The sequence below is a fragment of the Lutra lutra genome, chromosome 3 (assembly GCF_902655055.1).
Source record: "Lutra lutra chromosome 3, mLutLut1.2, whole genome shotgun sequence".
Taxonomy (NCBI): domain Eukaryota; kingdom Metazoa; phylum Chordata; class Mammalia; order Carnivora; family Mustelidae; genus Lutra; species Lutra lutra.
Genome location: NC_062280.1, coordinates 122,840,486 through 122,856,953, shown reverse-complemented (window position 1 = coordinate 122,856,953; position 16,468 = coordinate 122,840,486). Strand labels below are relative to the sequence as shown.

Genomic DNA, 16,468 nt, shown 5'->3' with positions numbered 1-16,468 from the left:
CTATGCATTCTAGAGAGATTTGTATTTGCACATTCAGGAAGTAATTCTGTGTTTTCTAATTTTTGCAGAGTTTTTGCCTGGGTTTTTTAGTCACAAATGGACAGTGACAAGTATTTTAAAAACATTCATAGTTTATTCTCTGACCTGTTAATGTGATTTAAGAGCAGCTGTATGGAAGCAAATCACAACGGTTCACATGTCTACTTCTAATCAGCCTTTGGGAAAAGGACATGCACAATTATAGTTCAGTGAAGTCAAAAAGTTAGGGGATTTTCAAGTTCCCCAAGGTCTACACTACAAAAATGCTAAGAAATTTTCCCCAAAAGCACTGTGACAACTGGACTTCGATTCCAGATTGCCTTCCCCACCTGCAAACCTCTCCTCATATCTCACTGGCCAAAACTGTGTCAGGCTCCACACCCCTGACCAGCACCATGGCTGGAACCAAGTTCCCAAGCCATCTAACCACACCTCGTCCAACAGGCTGGAAATCAACCACGGTGATGTCAGGTAGTGGAATCTTTTGCTGAAAGTGACTGTCTCTAGGAAAATTAGTTATTAGTGCTTGGGGGATATACTTAGAACATAATGTTAATTTCTTGAGAAGGCAGAATAAAAAAAAATTACATGCAGTATGATCTCAATATCTGCGGTGTCCCCATGTATGGAAAGGAAGAGGTTGAAATGTTAACAGTAATTTGCAGCAAAGGACAAAAAGGGATTTAGGGGATTAAGAAAATATTTCTCTTTATACTCTGTTTTCTGCAGTGAAAATAAATTTCTTTTTATGTAGAGGCCACCACTCCTTCCAAGTTTCTGAGAGTCATCACAGCAGCTTAGAAAACCGGCTCTCCAAAACAGGACCTTCTGTTGGTTGCCAACAACAGAAGAGTCCCACATTCCAACATCCTCTCCCTTGTGCCGCTTTCTGTCACGTCCCATTCTCAGGCACTCCCTCCCAGTCCTCGCTGATGTGGATCACCAGGCCCTGCAGCCCTTTCAGTGAATAATCCCTCTTCCAAACTGGCAGGGCCATCCTCGCCCCTGTCTGCCATGCTGAAATGTGCCCCCAGGCTTGATCTAGTGGCTAAGGTGGGAGATGGGGACAGACCCTGAGGAGGGTAAGCAGTTTCTGGCAAGACATCTGCTTTAGCTGAGACCTGGTCATGGACACAAGCCACCATCTTCTGCAGGCCCACAAGTTCCAGAGGAATCTGGGAGTCTCAGTTTCCAGGTACATCTACCCAGGAGACCCCAACCCTAGTCCCAGGGTCTCCTTCCTACTAGACTTTGGTGCAGATGATTTTGTGAGGCTGCCAATACAGCCCTTCTAAGAAGTTTGGCCAGTTTTACAATTAAGTCTTGGGCCTGGTCTTTGGCAGTACAGGTCTCAGCGGTAGGAGTTGAAGGAAATATTGAAAGGCTCCCAAATACAACTCTGACTTCCATAATGGGACTTACGTTGGTAATTCATTGACCTGGGATTATTATTCTCTCTCTCTGATGGGAAACGGTGATCGACAACAACCAGTTCTACAGACAATTCGATGAAATAGAAACACATATATAAAAATGTAGTATATGGGAAGAAAAAAAAGAGATTGCTTTCTCCTGCATCTGTGAACTATGAAGTCCTACACCTCACCTCATCCCACAGTGAAACATGAAAGCGGGTCTTTGATTTCAGACCAAAGAGAAATTATTTCTGAGAGCTATAAAGAGAGTTGCACACACTCGCAAATTAAGTTTCCACTTTGAGTGGTAGGCCAGACAACATTCCTAGAGATTAAAAAAAAAAAATCCCTAAGACAAAACCGTTCTAACTTTATTCTCTAGTTAACCTGACATTCTGTAATAAACTAGAGAAAGGAGACAAACTCCATTTTCAGCTTATGGATAAGATGTTTGTAATCTATTTTATGAGACTGACACGCTGCCTACTGCGCTAAGAAGGCAATTGTAATCTATTTTAAACAACTGCTCTGTGTTTAAAATTGAATTTTCCATAGGTTGATTCTTTAATAAGCAAATTCTGTCTTGGCTATCTGTGACACAAAGCTAGGAACATAGTCGTAGGGGACCCAGAAAATCAAAATGATGACCCAGGAAAAACAAAAATTCTGTAGCAGATGGAAGTACTCTCTTGGGAGGAAAGTAAAGGTTTTCTTGGTCCAAATGCTTTAATTTTAGTCAATGGTCCCAAGACAATTTAGATAAGAATGTGGGATATCCATAGGCTAAAATCCTGAAATGCTTCTTCCCTTTCCTCAACCATATTTTGGTAAAATAACCAAGTTACCTAACAAGCTCTGTATTTAAGGTGCATTAGGTACATTTAACCCAATCTCACATTTTCTGAAAGAAAAATATTAGAACCTGTGGTCTTCGTTGTTTATAATCGAGCTAGAAGTTAAATGTCAATGGGATAATTCACGCAGTAGCCAAGATGAAGAACACTTCAGAAGGCTTTTAACGTAGCTTTAAAAAATATTAAACTTAGGCAAGTAGGCTTTTACTAAAAAATTAGAAAATAAATTCTCTAATCCATGGCCCCATTATGCATTTAATGACCTATGAGTGTCCAGATTATTAAAATAGCCTTTAAAGTCTTTATGTTTTCATTGATGCTTATGATAACCTAAGTCAGGGCTTCCTTTTCATAAGGGCTGCATCTGCCCCTACTCTCAATGGCCTTCCCCCTGCAATAAAAGGAAATTTGGCTCAGGAGGGTAGAAAGTGAGGAGGAAAAGGAGGAAAAAAGGAGCTCACTAACTTCTGTAAGAGCAGGGTTCCTTCCAAAAATGCCTGCCATTGGCCATGGGGCAAGAAATGTTCATTAGAGGAATCCTATTAGAGGAATTAGAGGAATTCTAAGCTCATATCTCCACTCAAAGATCAAGAGAGGACAGGCTCCAGAAGAGCATGTGGTCAGCAGTCAAAAACCCAGCACACACATCTTGTATGTATATATAAAATCAATTGAACTCAGTATTTCAATATTCCAAAAATGGGATCCCAGCAGCAAATAGAGTATGTCTCCCAATGATCTCTTCTCCAAATGAGATTTGTCCTCTGTCCACTAGTTTTCTGTACTACCCCATATTTTAGGTGAAGGCAAATACCATTTAGTATGGGTGCCCACAGTGCCCACATTGCAACAATTACATTAGCCCTAACACCCACCAAAGAGATCAGACTCCTTTACAGAAAACAGTCATTTTCTCAGGGAGCGGTACCACACCTATCCCAAGGATCAAAGATATACAATGGCTCCTAGTGATTTTATATCTGTTTCCCCAATTAAAACCTTTGAGTGTTTTTTATTCATCTCTTTTCCCCTAGTTCCTACCAAGGTGACTGATATAAACTACCAAGATGAATGAATAGACAAATGACTCTCTTATTTAAACACTCATGTGCTGCTGTGTCCTGAGCCTACCCTGGATTGCCGAGGTACTCCATGCACTAGGCTCACCTCACTTCCTCTGCTCCTTTCTCACCTACTGATCTGGGCCAGGAAAACAACTTCATGAAGGAGACTAAAGCAATTTCCTAGGCCTCTAGGACAGCCTTCTACCTCCTTTCCCATTCACTCCCCGCAAAACTGAATGGATACATTTAGGCTACTTAAGCACTCTCTGAGTACTATTTGAGAGTACCTGAATCCTTTTTCAGAAAGCAAGTCCTCACAGGGCCCATGTGTCCTCTGAAATCCTTAATTAAATCTACCAACCTCCACAGAGGTTTCCTCTGAGATGCCACTCTTCCGCTTAGAGAACCTCTGGTCTAGTAGCTGGACCTACCTCTAACATTAAAATTCGAAGAAAGAGACCACATCCATGCCTGTGAGTGTGACACAGAGCATGGACTTCAGCAGCACCCACTGTGTGGTCTGGGACCACTGCAGGAGCATCACGGGAGGCTGAAGCAGAACGTCTGCCCCCCAGCATGTGGACGTGGGTGCCTTACACACTCACATTTGAGAACCATGGCTGGGAAGGTTCTAGCATCAACAAATGGGCAAGTGCAGTGGAGAAAAGGAAATTTCCTCACTGAGAATTAAGAGGAATATTAAATATATTTGTACCTTAACAAAACTTTGAAATGATGAAGTTTTAATTTTGCTCATGTGTACTTCACTTTAAAACTTTTTTCAGAAAAAAAAAATATCAGATCTAATCTCTACTGATTAAACTGGTTACAAAATGTTTTGATCATTACTTTTCTAAGTTGGGATTTTCAAAGTAGCTTTTGAAACAAATTTAGGCGATCCTATAGTTAGTCCTGGTTTGTTGGAATAGTCGAGATAATGTGATGTCATAGTTAAGAATCCAACAGACTAAGGTTCTGAATCTCATTACTAGATTTGTTTGCTGGTAACTCTTGGCCAACTCAATATTGCCATGCAGCTTCCTATCACTTCTCTGGGGTGACTCAAATGCTAGGGGAAATACACAGCAAATGTTTGGCACACAGTAGGATGCTACATGTTGTTTTGCCTTACTTTTCTTCCCTAAATTATCCTGGTCCAAGCATACTGAGATTGCTTTTCAAAATGCATGACCGACTCATCGTAATCTTGCTGTGCGACTTTCTATCTTCACCACATTATTTAATCCAGGCTTCATTAACTTATGCAGAGTGATAACCTCATAGCATTTATTTAAGATCACTTCTTTGGGGGCGCCTGGGTGGCTCAGTGGGTTAAGCCGCTGCCTTCGGCTCAGGTCATGATCCCAGGTCCTGGGTTCAAGCCCCACATCGGGCTTTCTGCTCAGCAGGGAGCCTGCTTCCTCCTCTCTCTCTGCCTGCCTCTCTGCCTACTTGTGATTTCTCTCTGTCAAATAAATAAATAAAATCTTTAAAAAAAAAAAAAAAGATCACTTCTTTGAATACTAACACCAGAAAAGTAAAACTGCATCTCTTCCCCAAGGTCCAAAATGGCAAATTTCAAGACACTATACATACACATAAATAGAAGGGCACCATAAGCTATGTAATGTCCAAGAAGCAAAACGGTGGCCTTACGTGATGATCTTCAATGTTCTTCAAGAGCCTGGGGTCATCAAAGTCGCATGAGTCACTAGGGGGAGGAGGTATCCGGCTGTGAGAGACACCAGAAAATACTTAATCAGTTCAGAAGTTCCTTTAAAATTAGCCCAAATCTAGTAAGAATCTGTCTTCAAGAAGATCTACACCTAAAAACCTATAGATTTATATTCAACTTCTAAAGATTTGGAATACTATATATTATTTCAAGCCTTGAGACAGAAAAAATTAGCCCTACTATAAGCAAAATATTTTATAAGTTGTGTTAAACAACAACATAGTTACAAAGAAGAAACAGGCAGGGGTCAACACTTTGTCACTTTGGCTGGTCTGTTCAACTTCTACCAGGAAAAACTTTGGAGTATCTGCTCAAAGCAAGTAAAATAAGAGGAATGACTGCATTGCATCTGTGCAATCATTTACGGCCAGAGCTCATATGCAGGAGAGAGAAGGAGGCAAATAATTGTGAGGAAGGAAGCTTGCTATGATGGCTCTGTGCTAGCACACTGAAGAAAATGCGAATGGTTAAGTATATTCCTGTATCCCCACTTCCTCCTGAATCTCCTTCTTCAGGACAAAGACAGTGGAAGAAGTGGCCATAGTCAAGGTGATGTCAGTCTGAACTCTGGATATCAGAGTTTTAGTACAGCAAAAACCAGTAGCTTATAAGAGGAAGCACCTAGAACTCAAGCTGATGCCCCCAGCAGAACCTTGGGAATGTTGAGGAAATGGCAGCTGTCCAATTAAGAGAACGTGGGAAGCAGGAGGGGCTCCAGGTCCAATGGAGGAAGAGTCAGCCTGAAGGAACCCTCCTTCATCCCTTGCAGCCAGGTAACTGAACATTTTGCACCCAGCAAGCCATGGAAGGTTTATCATTTAGAGACGTTAAACCAGAGTAACCGTGGACCCAGTCACGCTGGACATACAAGTAGGTATAGGGTAGGGAATTCTCCCAAGATAGGAGTTTTAAGTGAAATCCTTTACACTCAGATAAGTATGATCACTGGCCCTCTGCCTCCACTCAGCTCCCATAACATATGCAGCCAAATTTACAGCCTGGAGAGTTCTTCTCATGAGAAGAAAACTGAGCAGTTCACAAGAAAGACAGATGATGACATCCAGGGACCCTCTAATAAAACAGTCGGTCCTGACTAATGATTGCATAGGGAAGCCAGTCCATCATCAACTACACCATCTCCCCTACACACACAGCCCTATCAATCAGCTTTGTTAGTATATAAATCTAAAAATATGAGCACAAATCACCACTAATCCTAAGAGAAATGCAAATCAAAACCAAAATGAGATACCACTTCACACCCACTGGGATGGCTTTTATATATAGTAAAGAAACAGAAATTAACGAGTGTCATGAGGATATGGGAAAACTGTGTGCTACTGACAGAAATGTAAATGGTACAACTGCTATGGAAAACAGTTTGGTGGTTCCTCAAAATTTAAACATAGAATTACCATACAACCCACCAATCCCACTTCTAGGTGTATACCCATAAGAACTGAAAGCGGAGAACTAGATCCTTATATACCAATGTTCATAACAGCATTAATCACACTAGAAAAGGTAAAAAAAAAAAAAAAAAAAAAGTCCAAATGCCCATCACCAGATGAATGGATATGCAAAGTGTGGTATGCACAATGAAATGTTATTCAGCCTTTAATGAGAATAAAATACTGATATATGCTACAATATGTATGTTACAACTTTGAAGACATTATGCTAAGAAGTGGGAAGTGAGTGGGAAGTACTAAACTAAGGACTTGCTATTTTTTGTTAAATTCTTGTAGTTCTACTACACGTTTAAGACCATATTCATGTTTAAAATTTTAATTTGGTTTTCTCTTGGGATAACAAATATGAAATTTTATTTACAAAATATTCAGATAAAAATGTAATACAGAATAGTTCCTTCCCGCTAAAGCATCAAAAGTGCTAGTATCCACTTACCAAAAATCATCTGACGATGGTTCTCTTGTCAATTCTGGAAAATGACTGCCAGAAAGAGGGAAACAGAGGTGTCACAAAACTGTAATCAAAAGAGGCACTCACATGAAACATTCTCCAAGATAGATCATAGAGAGACCACGAAATAGTCTTCATAAATTTAAGAAAACCTAAGTCCTACCAAGCATCATTTCGAACTATAATGGCATGACCAGAAAGCAATTATCAGAATGAAACTGAAAATTCACAAATACGTGGGGACTAAACAATATGCTACTGAGCAACCAATGGGTCAAAGAGAAATCAAAAGAGAAATCAGAAAATATGTTGAGACAAAGGGAAAATCGAAATACCATATGGTAAAACATATGGGATGTAGCAAAATCAGTTCTGAGAAGGAAGTTCATAGTGACAAAGGCCTATATCAAAAATCAAGAAAAATCTCAACCTAATTTTACACCTCAAAAAAACTAGAAAAGAAGAAATGAAACCCAAAGTTAGTATAAGTTAGAAAGTAGCAAAGGTTAGTGCAGAAATAAATGAAATAGAGGGGAAAAAAGACAATAGAAAACATCAGTGAAACTAACAGCCGGTACTTGGAAAAGATAAACAAAATTGACAAACCTTTAGCTAGAGTCATCAAGAAAAAAAAAAAAAAAGAGGACTCAAAATCAGAAATAAAAGAAGAGAAATTATAACTCATAACACAGAAATATAACAGATCATAAGACACTACTATGAACAATTATATACCAACAAATTGGACAACCTATAAGAAATGGGTAAATTCCGGGGTGCCTGGGTAGCTCAATGACTTAAGCCTCTGTCTTTGGCTCACAGTCCTGGGATCAAGCCCCACATTGGGCTCTCTGCTCAGCTCTGCTTCCCCCTCCTCTCTCTGCTGCCTCCTTGCCTACTTGTGATCTCTCTCGCTGTCAAATAAATAAATAAAAATCTTAAAAAAAAAAAAAGAAATGGATAAATTCCTAGAAATATACAACAGATGAAGACCGAATCATGATAAAACAGAAAATCTTAGACTGATTACTAGTAAGGAGATTAAGTCGGTAATAAATAACCTCCCAACAATCAAAAGTCAGGTTCAGAGAGCTTCATTGGTGAATTCTCCCAAACATTCAATGAAAATACCAATCCTTATCAAAGTCTTCCCAACAACAGGAGAGAAACCCAAACTCATATTACAAGGTCAGCATTACCCTGATACAAAAATCAGACAAGGGCACCACAAGAAAAGAAATTTAGAGGCCAATACCCCTGATGAACACAAGTACAAAAATCCTCAGCAAAGTAATAGCAAAGTGAATTCAGCAATACATTTAAAAAATCATACACCATGCTCCACTGAGATTTATTCGAGGGATAAGGGATGGTCCAACATCTGCACTCAATCAATATGACACACCACATTAACACAATGGAGGATAAAAATCACATGATCATTACACTAGCTGCAAAAAGAGCATTAGACAAAAATTCAACATCCATTTATGATAAAAACTCTCAACAAAGTGGGTATAGAGGGAATATATATCAATGTAATAAAGACCATATATGACAAGCCCACAGCTAACATCATAGTCATTAGTGAAAAGCTAAAAGCTTTTCCTCTAAGATAGGAAGAAAAAGGTACCCACTTTTGCCACTTTTTTTCAACATAGCACTGGATGTCCTAGCCACAGCAACCAGGCAAGAAAAATGAAAGCCTCCCAAACCAGGTATAAGTAAAACTGTCACTATTTAGAGATAACATGAAACTATATATAGAAAACCCTAAAGAATAAACAAATAACTCTTAGAATAAATGAATTTAGTACAGCTGTAGGATAAAAATCAATTCAGAAAGGTCTGTTGTATTTCTATACATTAATAATGAATTATCATAAAAGAAATTTTAAAAATCCCATTTATAGTTGCATCCAAAAAAATACCTTGGAATCAATTTAAGCAAGGAGATGAAAAAACTGTATACTGAAAACTGTGAGACATGAAAGAAACTGAAGGTAAAATAAATGGAAAGATACTCATGCTTGTAGACTAGAATTTGCATTGTCAAAATGTCTATACTACCCAAAGCAATCTACAGTCAATCCAATCCCTGCCAAAATTCCAAAAGCATTTTTCACAGAAATAGAAGAAACAATTCTAATTTATATGGAACTACAAAGACCCAAATTGCCAAAGGAATCTTGAGAAACAAAAACAAAGCGAGGGGCATCACACAGTCTGATTTCAGACTATACTAATCAAAGTAGTACCATATTGGCATAAAAAATAAAATCCACACACTAAGGGTCAGTTAATTTCTGATTAAAGTGCCAAGAATATTTAATGGGGAAGAGACAATCTCTTCAATAAATGAGAAAACTTGCCAGCTACATGCAAAATAATCAAACTGCACCACTATCTTATACTATATATAAAAATTAACTCAAAATGGACTAAAGACTTGAATGTTAGACCTGAAACCATAAAAACCCTAGAAGAAAATATAGGTAGTAAGCTCCTTGACACTGGTCTTGATAATGATTTTTTTGATCTGACACCAAAAGCAAAGGCAGCAAAAGCAAAAGTAAACAAGTGTGGGACTACGTCAAACTAAAAAGTTTCTGTATAGCAAAGGAAATCAACAAAATGAAAAGGCCACTTACCTATGGGAGAAAATAATTATGGATCTTATACCTGGTAAGGGGTTAATTTAATATCCTATATATAGATACATATAAATAGGGGGGGGGGAAAGCCAATCTGATTAAAAGTGGGCAGATCTGAGTAAACATTTTCCCAAAGAAGACATATAGATGACAAACAGATACATAGAGATGTGTTCAACATCACTAATCATCAGGGAAATGAAAATCAAAACCCTAACGAAATATCACCTCCTACCTGTTAAAATGGTTAGAAGAAATAACAAATGTTGTCAAAGATGTAGAACTCTTGTATGCTGTTGGTGGGAATGTAAATTTGTACAGCTGCTATGGAAAACTGTATGGAGGTCCTCAAAAAATTAAAAATAGAGCTACCATATGACCCAGCTATTCCAATTCTGGGTATTTATCCAAAGAAAATGAAAATATTAACTCAAAATGATATATGCACCCCATGTTCACTGCAGCATTACTGACAATAGTCAAGATATAGAAAAAACCTCAGTCTTTCAGTAGATGAATGGATAAAGAAAACGTGGTACATATACACAATAGAATATCACCCAGCCATAAAAAGGAAATCTTGCCATTTGTGACAACATGGATAGACCTTGTGGGTATTATGCTAAGTGAAATAGGTCAGACACAAAAAGACAAATACCATATAATCTTACTTAAATGTGCACTCAAAAAAAAAAAAAAAAAGGCAACAGCAGCTCATAGATACAGAGCATAGATACAAAGTTAGTGGTTGCCAGAGGCAGGGGGTAGGGAGGGACTAAATGGGTGAAAGGGGCAAAAGGTACAAAGTTCCCTTAAAATAAGTAAGTCATGCGAATTGACATACAACATTGAGACCATAGTTTATAATAAATATTATACTGCATATTTGAAAGTTGCTAAAAGAATAGACCTTAAAATTTGCATCACAAGAAAAAATAAATTGCTTAACCATATGTGATGACAGTCATAAGTAGACCTCTAGTGGTGAACATTTTGCAGTATATACCAACACTGAATCATTATGTTGTACATCTGAAACTAATAATGTTACATATCAACTAAAGATTGATAAAAAAAAAGACAGGCATTCAAGTCAAAATATGAGTAAGACATTTATAATTATTAGATTATAACTATAAATTCTAGAATTTACATTTATAGAATTAAAGTTTTAAAATTGAATGTATAGCATTAAATCCAGGGATTTCTCACTAGGTAAATATTTGCAGAATAAACTGGTTAACTGTTCAAAGTTGGGACCCATTAAATTTTAAATACATTCAGTAGCAATTACATATCTAAATCCCTTATAAATATCCTTCGAAAATGTCAAGAAGGCATTTGGCTAAGCAGCTAAAACTAAACTTCTTTGTTGTAAGAATACGAATCAAATGTTTAGTAAGTGATAAACACACTTACCCATAGGTTACTCCAGCAATGCTACACTTCTTGAAGTTCATGATATTGCATGTGAGAGTTCCAGTTTTATCAGAAAATAGGTATTTCACCTAAATCAAAGGATGGAAGAAACATACATCAACACTGTAGTTAGATGCAGAGATAGAGAATGTCTTTCCTTCTATAAATATAGAAATATATTCAAAATCTCTATTAATTTTAAAAGGCAAATTTCCTTACAGTAAAATATATTTTATAATTATATAGGTTACAATTATAAATTATTATAAAAATTAACATATTTTAATGCTTTGGCCACTTGAAAACCTTTTCCACTAACCAAGCCTAGAATCAAATTGTGCGGAAATGTGCAAAGGAGGCTAGAGTAACAGCCGGGGAGCCATGTTGATGTATATACGTAAACACTGTGTTCTGCCACAAGACACCTCAAAGACACAGATCACTTTCTAAGCTATTCCCACGATCTCATACAGCACTCCAGTCTAGCGTTCAATGTATCAAGACAACAAGCTCAAACTTTGGCCACCCTTGAATGTTTTTTACCACTCCATTCCTAGTTGGATTAGGAAGGCTCCTCCATCACAGTAACAATGAAGATTAAGTGAAGGCAGCATAGGAGTGCTATAGATTATACATAACGTTTTGAGATACAAAGTTTTACAGATTTAATACACCAAGCTCTCAACATACAAAGGTGAAAAGAGAAAATTCCTAGAGGTCAACAAGCCAACCATTTTGACATAATTAACTGAATGAAAAAGAGATGAGCTCCAAATGCATATATGCTGTGTGAACTGCATTCTCTCCAGTGGATCATGTGATGGGCAAGAAGGAAAGGAGTTCAAGATCACAAGAGGACAGTAGCCCAGTTCGGGCTCTGGATACTAACTAGACATATGGACTCTAGAAAAGTTGCCTCATCCTTCATGGCCCCAATGTCCACATCTATGAAAAAAAAAGTTTGGCCAGAAGATATGGAACATCCATTTTATGTGGAACATCCTGGAAAATCATATCATAGATTGGTGAATGGAGAGTAACCAAAGAACTGTCTCCAGTAAAAATTCTAGTTTCTCTGGCCATGATTGCTGCTGGATGCTGGACATTACTCCGGGGATTGCAAGGGGAAGCCATGCTTTACTGTTTTATGGAAGAGGGATTAATACTGTGAATTATTTATTCTGTACTTTTTCTTAATGATACAAAGTAGGCAAATACACTATGAATTATCTTGAAAGATATCAAAGGGCCGTCAAGTAGAAGAAAATTATCAACATTCCTAAAGAAGTCAAATATTATATAGAAATTTTAAAAAATAGTAAGATATGGGTATTAATGCTCCAACTATAAATAAGTTTTTATAAAAGATTTTTATAAAATCTTTTGCAGTAAGTCTAGGGGTATAAAAAAATTCAGTAGAATCAGCCTTCCAATAATGTGTTTCCTTCTGCCCCTTTTATAAAAAATAAAAAGATTATATGAAAATGTTTTAAAAAATGAAAATCTTCTAATACGGAATTATCCAGATTTGCTCTCTCTCCTATTGAATTTTAACTTATCCCTAAGTTGCAACTCAAAACGTTTGAGCAAGCAAACCTTTCCCATATTCCCAACTAAGATTAATTATTATTCTGGGTACAACTTGAGCACTTTTAAACCTTTGAATACTGGGATCCAGTTTAATGGGTCCTGAGAACAATGGGATACTGAGCACTATGCTAGACTGACCAAGACAACAAAAGACCTCACCCCAGGCACATCCACACCCTCTCAAATGGGCTCGAAAGGCTCAAGATGGAAACAGACACCACATCACTATTATGTCTCTCACTTTACTGTATTCATAATTGGAGAGACTATTATGGAGACATAGAAGAAAGATAAATTAACTTTACCTAAAAAACTGTAAAAGGGTTCAAAGAGGAGGCAAATTTAGTCTGACATATATAGCACCCACCCCCTAGGGCTGTTGGGAGGTTTAAATAAGTTGTATAAAATGAAATTATAATCTTTAATAGCAGTGCATTCAAAGAAGGTATTCCTTACTCTAATTTCAATATAAGATGAAGATATAATGCAAAACACAACTCATTAAATGTAACAGGAGTTTCAAGGATGATGGCAAAAAAAGAAACTCATTCCCTGGAATGTTCCAGAAACCAAATCTTAAACATGTGAGAAATTTAATAGATTTATGTCCTTCAAATCAGCTCTGTCATGTTTTGTAAGAATACCCAATACCTTCATATCCGAACCACTGGTTTCCCCATCATTTATTCTGATGAAAAATTCTAATGTCCAAAGTAATGTTACACTTTATTTTTTGTAATTTTTTTTGCAGGTACCTTCGAGATAATAAAATACACTGATGTCTCAGAAAGCAGGTCAAAGCCGACGAACATTTCTATTTCACAATACTTTTAAATGCTATATGTATAGCACTTCAGACATCATAACCACATTCATAAAGAACTATTTTTCCAAAATCTCTCGTGGTTCTAGCACTTGTCTCCCCTGATACTAGAGTCACCACTACCAAAGTTTCCAAAGAGGGTCTCACCTGCCCAAGCTCTTCATTAAGGTTTGAGGTTCTGGCCATTGCAGGAGTGTCATTTCCTAGATAATACATGTCTGTGTCCTGAGAGAGAGAAGGGGTGGAGGATGCTTCAGAAAATATATACCATTATTCCTTCACTTAGACTAGTGCAGAAAAGAAGCTACAACAGATAATATTAGCGCTCAACATTAATTTGGGGGTAAAAGTACAGTAGCTATTAGTATAGAGAAACACTGTGCTAGAAGAAGAAAACATGAGATTTATAGACAAAAGACTTAGTTTCTAGATGAGCATTGCATGACCTAGACTAACCCAGACTTCTGAGCTCAGCCAATACCTCCTTCATGGGATTGTTGCAAAGATCAAATAAAAATGCACATGAAAGTACCCTGTCTACAAATACTGGCTGCTGAAGTCCAGTGCTTCATGGCATAGCAATTCCTTTAAAATTCCACCTCCACTCTTGCAACAGAATCCAAGTTTAGGGCCCCCATGATCCTTGACATGTAATGCACACTGAACTAGACACACCTGTGAGACCTTTCATGCAGCACTAATGAGACTGTAAAAGCAGGAGTGGCATTTGCAGCCATTTCGTGCCCACTCACCAGAAGGCATGCACCTGCTAAGCACTCTGCCTCAATGATCTCACCTAATCCTCACAAGAACCCCTTGAATAAATAGGCACCAATGTCCTCCTGTTTCATAGACAGGAAGCTGAGGTGTCAGGTAACCATTCTTTGCCATCACCAGCTCAGGGACAGCCTTGCCAGTTCTCTGGCCAGTTTAAGTCCCAGACCCAATCCTAAATGAACTATTTTTGTCCTTTCCTAGAGGCTCAGGTGAAGGACTGATGCTCTGAGAGAAAATAGTGGCTGACATTGCTCCAGCAGCACAGTTTTGGGCTCGGCTGTGATACTCACCCAGTTTATAAAAAGGGCTTGAGTGTATTTCACAACCTCGAGGGTCACCAACAGACTGATGGGAATAAGATTGTTGTACAAGATGATGAATGTCAACAAGTTATATCCAAAATTATCCGAGGTTGTGTCTGTGGACAAAAACCAGAGTACCTTTATCACTTTAGTTTCTCTCAGTCAGTTTCCTTTTACTCTATTATTGTGGACTTTTTCTAAAAGGTGTTTGCCAGAGGTGAGCAGGAGCGAGCATGTCCCTTCCTGAGCATGCAGCAGCATACATCTACTGAGAAGGAGTTCATAGGACATTGCCGAAACCAGGAAGAAAGGTTTATTTTAATGGGAAGGTATGGTCACCAAAGGCCATCGGAAGAAGAGAGGCTTTACTCAAGTTTTGCCAGAAAGAGAGCAAACAGCTAACTAAAAAGGACACAGAAAAGAAGATAGGCATCTCAAACGTCTGTAAGGGATATGCCAAAGAGTTTGTAAGATGCAGGAAAGTGTCAACAGTAGCAGGCAAAGAGAGGGAAGCAGGAAGGCTGGAGCTATTTATTGAAGATAACAGAAGAAAATCTTAACAGAAGGGGACCCCTAATGATGGATCAAGACCCGTAGGGGACAGACTCCAAAGCAGAAGTAGGGTCAGCTCAGAGAGGAAGAGGAACCAAGAGAGAGAGAAAAGAGGTACAAGGTCTGTATCAAAAGACAAAAGTTCTTCTTCTGATGACCATGACACCCTGGTTGAAGGAAAGAGTAGTAAGAGCTTAACATGGCAAGAGGTGAGGGAGGGTTGTTGCAGCAGGCTAAGGGTTTGACTGGTATTAAAGATGCCTCTTGAGGGGAACTGGTATTTCAAGACAACAAAAGGCTGGGATTGGAGATTAGTAACTTGTAAGGACTTTAAACCACAGTTGAGTTTTTCCCCCAGGAAATTAGTCAAATGGTTGTGGTTTGACTCAGCCTGCGAGTTCTAGTGGAGAGCTGTGATGGCAGGATAAGAGGCTGGTAAAGGATAAAGGGAGTAGGCACGAGCTGGTCAGTAGTTTCACCTTCCTACCATCCCTTCATTTTCTTCTCACCTACCAAGGCTTCTGTTTTTCCTGCCAATTGCTTCATTTCTTTCTGACATGTTGCAACCTTCTTTTGAATGAAGTAGTTATTAAATAGCATCTCCAAGTACCAATAGTTAACAAATGTTCCTGAGGTATAATCTGCTTAAGAATAAATATCTGTCAATTAGAATTATGTATTAAGAAATTTAAGATGTCAGGTTTGAATCCAGGCCAAAAACAGCTTTGAATGATCATATCTATTATCAATAAGCAGAGCACATTCAGGGAAGAACCTGTGTATAGAAGTTCATTCAGACAAACAAAAACAATCAAGTGGAGATGACCAAGGACAGAATCTGATAGAAACTGAAGTAAGTCAAAGCTCCAACAGTGACGATGCAAATGTGAAGTCTGACGGCTTTAACAGAGCTACTCCAACTTTTCCATAAGAAAACAAAGCAGACAGCATTATGGGTGGGACACAAAGACTATTCTTCCACCATAAATCATGCAGCTAGTATTGGAGTTTGACATTAGGCGATTTAAATCCCAGCTTCCACAAAGTCTGTACACCAAGATTGTATCAATGCTGTTTATTTACCCAGATCATGACATTTTGAAAATATATATGTACACAAAGTATCAGTCTTTATATTGGAAGCTAGACACATAACATGGTCCAAATCCAAATTTTAAGAACCAAAACCAAGAGTTTTGATCCAACCTACAACTTGAGTCCCAGTCATATTTGTAAAGTGGCAACAATAGTTCTCCTTGGCATTTAAAAGTGTTTGATTTTTTTCTGCACAAGATAATTAGAAAAGGAAAAAAATGTTTTG

General features: G+C 38.1%; 1 protein-coding gene across 1 annotated transcript in view; it reads right to left on the bottom strand.

Moving 5' to 3' along the window:
* Window positions 1–16,468, bottom strand: part of LOC125096200 (phospholipid-transporting ATPase IB-like) — a 659,532-nt gene that overhangs the window by 474,911 nt on the left and 168,153 nt on the right. Inside the window, exons 12-16 of the mRNA XM_047722948.1 lie at window positions 14,584–14,711; window positions 13,664–13,741; window positions 11,104–11,192; window positions 7,016–7,060; window positions 5,029–5,104 (exon numbers count right to left, since the gene is read on the bottom strand). Coding sequence (XP_047578904.1) covers window positions 5,029–5,104; window positions 7,016–7,060; window positions 11,104–11,192; window positions 13,664–13,741; window positions 14,584–14,711 — 416 coding nt within the window. The remainder of the gene's footprint in view (window positions 1–5,028; window positions 5,105–7,015; window positions 7,061–11,103; window positions 11,193–13,663; window positions 13,742–14,583; window positions 14,712–16,468) is intronic.